Source organism: Nannospalax galili, unplaced genomic scaffold (genome assembly GCF_000622305.1).
Source record: "Nannospalax galili isolate Female #2095 unplaced genomic scaffold, S.galili_v1.0 scaffold95, whole genome shotgun sequence".
NCBI lineage: Eukaryota > Metazoa > Chordata > Mammalia > Rodentia > Spalacidae > Nannospalax > Nannospalax galili.
In genome coordinates this window covers 754,728-763,164 of record NW_008342393.1, presented here as the reverse complement: position 1 = coordinate 763,164, position 8,437 = coordinate 754,728, and the positions used below count along the sequence as shown (strand labels likewise).

Below are 8,437 nucleotides of genomic sequence, written 5' to 3'. Positions count from 1 at the left end.
CTGGCTGAATTCGAAATCTTATTGCCTTAGCCTCCCAAGTACTTAGAGGCATATGCCATCAAGCCCAGTTAAGGGTCTGTGGGTGGCCCTGGAAAAATGCAATTGGGTTCAGTTACTTGTAGCTTGGGTGGATAGAGAAGTCATTTGCTTAAACACAAGAGCAGGAGGTGAGCGAAGGCTGACCCTGGGGAAATCAGTGGAGAAATAAACTGGTCCTGGAGGGCATGCAAAGTGCAGAGAAGAGGGTCAGTGGTCGGTTTCCCCCGCTGGGCTTAGGAACAGATGGAAGCAGCAGTGGCCAGCACAGAGCTCAATAGAGCTCACTGGATGTGACCTTCCACACACAACAGTAGGTAGTCCCTGAGCCTTGGGGGCAGTGGGAGCTGGTGGCAGCCTGTCAGCAGCGGCTACCCAACTGAGCTCGCACAGCCAGGCAGGCCAGGTGCTGCAGACGCCTTGGCTGGTTCTCCATGCTCAGGGTTGAGCTGTGTAGAAGGCTTCATGCTCCTAGGCCAGATGAAAATTCGTATCAGATGATCCAGAGTCAAAGATGCTTGACTCTGCCCTTCCCGGGGGCAATCTAGTTGTGGGGTCCAGGGATGTTTTTCAACATGCAGCACCCATGCAGCCATGGTATTGGGGACTGAATTTCAGGCATATTTGTAGTCACTGCAATCCTAGACACGCAGGTATGGTGTCACCAAGTCAGAGCTGCTCCATACAAGATGGCTGCCAGCAAAGGGGTTGGGCAGGTATTCTGCTTGGAGCAGGGGCCTGGAACTACCCACCCTCTTCTGTCCAGGGTCCTGTTCTCTGTGAAACTGGTCCTGGAGGTTAAGGACTTCCTCTCTAGCCCCTTAGGAAAGAGCTCTGCCCCTGGAATGGTCATACCTGCCACAGCTCAGGGAGCACTGCCTCCACCCAGGTATCACAGGATGGGACATATGGATAGGCATTAAGCAGGACTTCCAGGGCCCGAGGAAAGTTGGCACAGTGTTTCAGCATCTGGAAATTAAAGAATCTTAGGAGCACCAAGTTGCTGCCAACTAAGGCAGGCCCAAGGCTAGCTAATCCAAATAGCCACACACACACATCATTTTAATTCCTCAACTTGCCCCTTCCACACGTCCTCCGGGTTCCAGGAAGCTCTCAGCTTTACCGTCTCCGTGACACCCCCTCCCCACTGCCGTCATTGAAGGAGGCTTTTGGTCTCCTAGATTCTTCGCCTCCAACCAGGGCAGTTCATCCTCAGGATCCCTGCCTCCCCACCCCCCAGCTAGTTGGCACCTCCTTCTTCAGGCCCTACCAGCGCACCTCGGGGTGTACTGGCCAAGCCCAGCAGTCCAGCAGCGCTGCGAAGAGGACCTCGGGCTCCCAGTTGGGGGCATCCTGCACCGCTTGCAGCGCGCGGTCCATGTGTGTGTGGCCTGCCCCGTTGGCGACTCCAGCACAGGCCCCGTGGCGCAGCAGTAGCTCAGCCAGGACCCCGCAGTCGTTGGCACAGGCGTTGTGCAGTGGCGTGTGGCGTTTGCCCCCAGCTGCCTGGGATCAGCTCCGGCCTCCGGGAGCCGTCGCGCTGCCACCTCATGCTGCCGGCAGCTGCCCGGCCCTTCGGCTCCTGCGCTGTCTCGCCCTGGCTAGTGCTAAGGCCCACGTCTGCTCCGTGCTCCAGGTAGAGAGCCACGTGGCGCCCGAGGCCGCGCGCTGCCGCCAAGGCAGAGGTGTCACCTCGATCTCCTGCGATGCCACATTCACGGTCGCTCCCGCCTCCAGCAGCAACTTGGCGCACCTGAACACAGGAGTGCAAGGTCCAGAGGCAAATCCTGAGGGTCTGAGGCCTAATCACCACCCCATCCCTCCCACCCTTCTGCCTGGAGGTCCAACCTAGTGTTCTCCATCAATCACAGACACCAGAGCTAGAGCGCCAGCATCTTCTGTTTTCAGTTGAAAAAGTTCAGGCCAGAATGATCTAGTGCAACAGCCAAGCATACACACACAGCACATTAAAGATATAATTAATGGCAGAATCTGGAGTGTGCATCCTGATCTGAGATATTTCCTTCTTTATTTTGTGCCAACTTCGGTAAGCTAGGCAAGCTGGACAAACTGAGCCTCCAGCGACTGACAGCACTGGAATAGGATCTCATGTAGCTGATTTCAAACTATGTAACTGAGGATGACCTTGAACTCCTGATCCTTTTTGCATCTTCCTCCCCAGTGCTGGAATTATAGGCTTACACCAGTTTGTGTGATGCCAGGGAACAAACCCAGAGCTTCATGCATGCTAATAGGCAAACAGCCCCAGCTCCTAGTCTCACAACATTCTGATAGTGCAAGATTTTGAAAACTTCTCTGTGATACATGGAGTATTAAAGTGTATTAAGAAAAAAGAGACAGGGCTGGAGAGTTGGCTCAGTGGTTAAGAGCACCGACTGCTCTTGCAGAGGACCCAGGTTCGATTTCCAGCACCCACATGGTAGCTACGAACCATCCTCAACTCCAGTTCCAGGGGGATCTGAAGCCCTCTTCTGACCTCGGCAGCATTGCACGACATGGGTACGCTCACATACATGCAGGCAATACACTCATACACATAAAAAAATAAACAAAAATACTAAATAAAATATTTAAAAAAAGAAAAAAGAGACAATGCCCAGTGTGATGGCGTTTAGTCCCAGCACTTGAGAGACAGAAGCAGGCAGATCTCTGTGAGTTCAAGGCCAACTTGGTCTACATAGTGAGTTCCAGGCCAGTTGGAGCTACAGGGAGACCCTGTCTCAAAAAAAAAAAAAAAAGAAAAAAAAAAGAAAAAAAGAAAGAAAGAAAGAGAGAGAAGTCCTAATATTTTCTTCCTACCCCAAACTTGAAGACCATCTTCCTGACCAGGCCATGTTCCAGCAGGCAAGGAAAGCATTTGAGGACTTTCCCTTCGAGAAAACAAGCAAAACCAAAACAGAAAACATTTTAGAAAGCACAGGCTTCAGAGACTCTGAGTTCCTGGAAAAATGATTGGCCAGAACACTGTTACAGCAAATATGCATCATTATCTACTGTGGGTGACCACACATGAGCTGAGCTCAATTACTGATGACACTAAGTGGATGGTAATTTTTTTAAAGACGTGCCACCATACCCAGCATCCAAATCTTAAGGTTTTAAAAAAAACTTTATTTACTATTATTTTATGTGTATGACTGTATTGTCTGCATGTGTGTAAGTGCACCTGTGTTGTGCAGTGCTTGAGAAAGTCAGAAGAAGGTGTCAGATTCCCCTGGAACTGGAGTTACAGACAGCCACAGTGTGGGTGCTGGAAATTGAACCAGGATCTTCTGCAAGAACAGTCAATACTTTTTTTGGTCCTTTTGAGACAGGGTCTTCCTGTAGCCCCAGCTGGCCTGGATCTCACTATGTAGACCAGGTTGGCCTTGAACTCACAGAGATCCACCTGCCTCTGCCTCCCAAGTGCTGGGATTAAAGGCATGCAGCACCACGCCCGGCCTGGACAATAATTTTTAATGGAAAAAGACAGCAGCAGCTGTTGGAAAGTCAGGGGCAGATTCAGCAACCTCAGTGAAACCCTGATAAGTGGGGATCCTTTCCCCAAAGAGAACGGCAGCTCATGGATCCAATAGGTGCTCAGTGGTCAAGAATTGAGTAACAGTGTCTTAGAAAAATTACTGCATTCGTTATTTTTTGGTTGAATTTTCTCTGCAGGAAATTCTAATTATGACTTATTTTATTTCTTTTTAAAATTTTTAAATTTTTTAGTCTTTTTGAGATGGTCTCCCTGTAGCCCCAGTTGGCCTGGATTTGCGATGGAGACCAGGGTGACTCGAACTCACAGAGATCCACCTGCCTCTGGGATTAAAGGTATGCGCCACTACGCCCAGCTTATTTTTGAATTTTTTAAGACAAGCATCTTGCTCTGTAGACCTGCCTGGCTTTAGAATTTCTATTTAGACCTGATAGACCTCCAACTTTTAGTGATCCTCCTGCCTCTGTCTCACTAGTGCTCAGATTTCAGGTGTATGCCACCACACCTGGCTCCTCACCTGTTTATATTTGTGTGTCTGTGTGTGTCTGAGTATGTGTGAAAGATCTCACTATGTAGAAACTAGCTGGCTTAGAAATCTCTATATAGACCAGATTTGCCTCAAACTCACAGAGATCCACCTGACTCTGCCTCCCAAGTGTTAGGATTAAAGGTGTACACCACCACATCTGGCCCCTAGATGTTTCTTAATGTCCATCTCAAAGCAAGTAGGAATTTGGCTATAGAGGATTCACAGGGAATCAGAAAATGCAGTCAGAATAGGATTTTCCTGGGGCTGAGGGTCTAGCTCAATGGTAGAGTTGCTTGCATAACATGAAGGCCCGGTGTTCAATTCACAGGGTTTCCAAAGAGCAACAGGGGTTCTGACTCTTGAGACTAGCACATGTGACCTTGGATAAGACCCTAACATTGTTTTTTAAGATCAAGAACAATTTTATTAGAGCTGGAGAGAAAAACAATGGAGCGGGCAAGCTGTAAATCTTGGCAGCTGCCAGGAAAAGAGAGATGGAGAGTGCAGCGTTTGAGTTAGGACGGTATGTTCAGCAATGGAGGTCAGCAAGCAGCTGAATGACAGACAAGCAGCTGCAGAGTGGAAAGGTGGATGAGCTTCAGGAAAGGAGTGAGAAGGCCCGGGACCCATGCGGGGTTTTGACCAGCATCCAAAAGAAAAATAAAGGTAGAAAAGAAGGAAAGGGAAAAGTTATGCTTTTCTGAGTAACTCAGGGCAGGCTCTGCAATGCTACGAGATGAAAGTTCTACAAGCGTCTGCCACACTAACCCTTTCTGAGCCTCCTTTCTCTCATGCTTAGAATAAGGCTTCTTGGGGCTAGAGAGATGGCTCAGAGCACTTGAGATGGTTAAGAGCACTTGCTGCTCTTCCAGAGGGCCCAAGTTGGTTCCCAGAACCCATGTCAGGCAACTCACAACTGCCTGGAACTCCAGTTCCAGGGGATCTGAAACCCTCTTTAGCCCCCACAGAGGCAACTGCATGTGCATACACACACATATACACAGAAATAAAACATTGAAAAATAGGGCCTCTCTCTACATATGAAGACATGTATATATGAGGTGCTTAAGGCTCCACAATGGGGGCATAGATATCAAGTCCTCCCTTCTAGGTCAGTGAGCTAGACTCATACACACTTCCTCCCCAAACCATCCCAGGCCTTGGGCACCTACTGCAAAGACTCGGGAGCTGTGCAGAGGTGCAACGGGGTCATGCCCTCCTCAGACAGCACATTAGCCTTGGCACCAAATGTGAGTAGCAATAGCACACAGTCAGGATGGGCTTGAGCATAGGCCTCATGCAAGGCAGCACAGCCTCCAATTTGGGCATCCAGCTCAGCCCCCTGCAGAATCAGGTGGCGGGCGCAGTCTGTATAGCCTCTGGCTGCAGCAATGGTAAGGGGTGCTGTCTGCTTGGTCTTGGGGGTTAGCACCCAGAAGCCTGAGGAAAACAGACAGTGCTGTGGGACTTCGTATGAACCTGGCTGGTGGGCAGAGCAGGATGGGATGCTGTCTATGTCTGACAGTAAATGCTGACCTTCCCTGGATACAACTTGCTGAGCACAAATTCTCAGGCTGTACCCATGGTTCGGGGCTTATTCAAGGTCTGAATTGGGAGTATAAATTAGAAAAGTCTTTTAGAACAGTTTGTCTACAACAAAAAAGTATGCTTCTAGCTGGGCATGGTGGTGCACACCTTTAATCCCAGCACTCAGGAGGCAGAGGCAGGCAGATCTCTGTGAGTTCAAGGCCAGCCTGGTCTATATAGTGAGTTCTAGGCCAGCTGGAGCTACAGGGAGACCCAGTCTCAAAAAGACAAAAAACCAAACAAGCAAACAAAACTAAACAAATAAACAAAGAAAAAAAACCAGCATTATTCTAGGCTTAAGAAAATGGTAGAAGGGGCTGGAAAGATCACTCAGCAGTTAAGAGCACTGGCTGTTCTTGCAGAAGACCCAGGTTTGTATCTCAGTACCCACATGGTGGCTAAAAACCATCCATAATGCCAGTTTCAGGGGATTCGACGCCCTCTTCTGTCCTCTGAGGACATTGCATGACACGGGTGCACTTGTATACATGTATGCAATATACACATATGCATAAAAGCAGGGGCTGGAGAGATGGCTCAGCCATTAAGAGCACTGACTGCTCTTGCAGAGGACCTGGGTTCGATTCCCAGCACCCACATGGTGGTTACGAATCTTCCTTAACTCCAGTTCCAGGGAATCCGATGCCCTCTTCTGACCTGCTTGGCATTGCACAACATGGGTGCACTCACATACATGCAGACAATACACTCATACACATAAAATAAAAATAATAAATAAGCTGGGTGTTTGCTTCAGCTGTCTGCTGTCATGCCTCCCCACCATGATGAACTCTCATTCCTCTGGAATCATAAGCCAAATAAATTCTTTCTTCTTTAAAAATAAATAAATAAATTCTTCCATAAGTCACTTTTGGTCACGGAGTTTGATCACAACACAAAAAGTAACTAATTTAAGGACCAAGTATGGTGGAGCACACCTTTAATCCCAGCACTCAGGAGGCAAAGGCAGGTAGATCTCTGTGAGATTGTGAGATCAAGGCCAACCTACATAGTGAATTCCAGGTCAGCTATGGCTACCAAAAGACCCTGTCTCAAAAAGACCAAAAAAAAAAAAAAAAAGGTAAATCAAAACAAAACAAAAAAATAATGGCAGAATAACCTTCATAGTATGTGTCATTGGGAAAAAAAATTGATCTACAAAATCACAAAGGCCAATTAAAGAGAGCAAAGCCTGACAGGAAACCTCAGGGTCTTTGAGTGGCCACTGAACTCAGTGTCTCTTTTTGTTTACATCTGGCCTTGAGCATGAAGACCATAGTTATGCACCAGTGTGTGTGGAGCTGAGTTTGGAAGTAGCCAAGAGCATCAGCACTGACTTTCAGGATATTCCTGGGTGAGGGGGTTGCATAGAAGTAGAAGGAAGAGTGGAGGAGTCGGTTCATCACATGACTGGTGTTGGATTTGAATGTAGTCAAGGACTTGTTTAAAAGGCACAGATGTCTTGTATGAAACTATATTGTTTGTATGACAGTTCACTGTTTCTCTGAATATTGGATAAAGCATGTTTTAGCTTTTATTAAGATTGAAACTCAGTCCAAGTTCTATTTTCCCGGATGATAGGTGAAAACCAGAATGGCCTGAGTAGAGTCTCTGTGTTGCTGTTGCAGGTAAGCAGAACTTGGAGCCTATAGTGACTGCTGAGTCAAGAAGCTCTTCCATAGGACTTTGAAGCCCCAGAGTCAAGGGCTGAGGTTGAAGTAATCTCTTGTCAATTTTCATGGCAATCTCAGCTGAAGTATTTGGTTGACATGGACAAACTTGCTAAGTCAGATACATTCTAGAAAAGTTATCTGTCAAGCACATAAAAATGTTTATTATACTACTACTACTAAAAATGGGAGGGGGCAGTGGCTGGAGAGATGGTTAGACACTAAGAGCACTTACTACTCTTGTAGAGGACCAGAGTTGGTTCCCAGTCCCAGTTGTGACTCACAACTCCCTGTAACTCCAGTCCCATAGGATCTGAAGCCCTCTTCTGGCCTCTGCAGGCTCTTGCATGCACGTGGTGTACATATATTCACACAGGCTCACACCGCACACATAAATTAAAAAAGAAATCTTAGGTTAGGCAAGGTGGTGCATGCCTTTAATCCCAGCACTCGGGAGGCAGAGGCAGGTTGATCACTGTGAGTTCAAGGCCAGCCTGGTCTACATAGCAAGTTCCAGGTCAGCTGGGGCTACAGGGAGACCCTGTCTCAAAAAACAAAAACAAAAACAAAAAAAAAGAATGAGGGCTGGAGAAATGGCTCAGCAGTTAAAAGCACTGGCTGCGCCTGCAGAGGACTTGGATTCAGCTCCCAGCACCCACATGGCCACTAACAACCCTCTGTAACTCCAGTTCCAGGGGATACAATGCCCTCTTCTGGCCTCCAAGGCATTGCGTGTATGTGGTGCACTTCCATACATGGAGGCAAAACACTCACGCACATGAAAAGGAGAGGGGGGAGGGGGAAGAGGAGGAGGAGAAGTATAGTAGTGCAGGATGGGTGTTGATTGGCAGATCAGTTGAGAGAGAGAAAAAAGCAGGGAGCATGTACCAGAGCACTATGGGCCCAGGTGATCTTCCACGCCATCCTCTGCTGAATAGGGAGGGATTAAAGATTTGGGGCCTTGGACATGGTAGGTTCTACACTGAACTATACCATAGCCCTGAAGAGATTTTAAAGTAGAAAAATAGGATGCTATTTGCATGCTAGAAAGTAAGACCAGAGCAGAGGTTCTCAAACAGTAAACTTTTTTTTTTTTTTTTTTGGTTTTTTTTTGAA

General features: G+C 47.7%; 1 protein-coding gene across 1 annotated transcript in view; it reads right to left on the bottom strand.

Moving 5' to 3' along the window:
• The window catches only part of Asb16 (ankyrin repeat and SOCS box containing 16), a 13,731-nt gene continuing 5,294 nt past the window's right edge, over nt 1-8,437 (bottom strand). The window contains 9 exon segments of the mRNA XM_008838442.2: nt 1-388; nt 391-487; nt 490-507; nt 892-1,005; nt 1,315-1,544; nt 1,547-1,624; nt 1,627-1,716; nt 1,719-1,789; nt 5,237-5,504. Of these exon segments, the coding sequence (XP_008836664.1) occupies nt 321-388; nt 391-487; nt 490-507; nt 892-1,005; nt 1,315-1,544; nt 1,547-1,624; nt 1,627-1,716; nt 1,719-1,789; nt 5,237-5,504 (1,034 nt within the window). The 3' untranslated portion in view covers nt 1-320.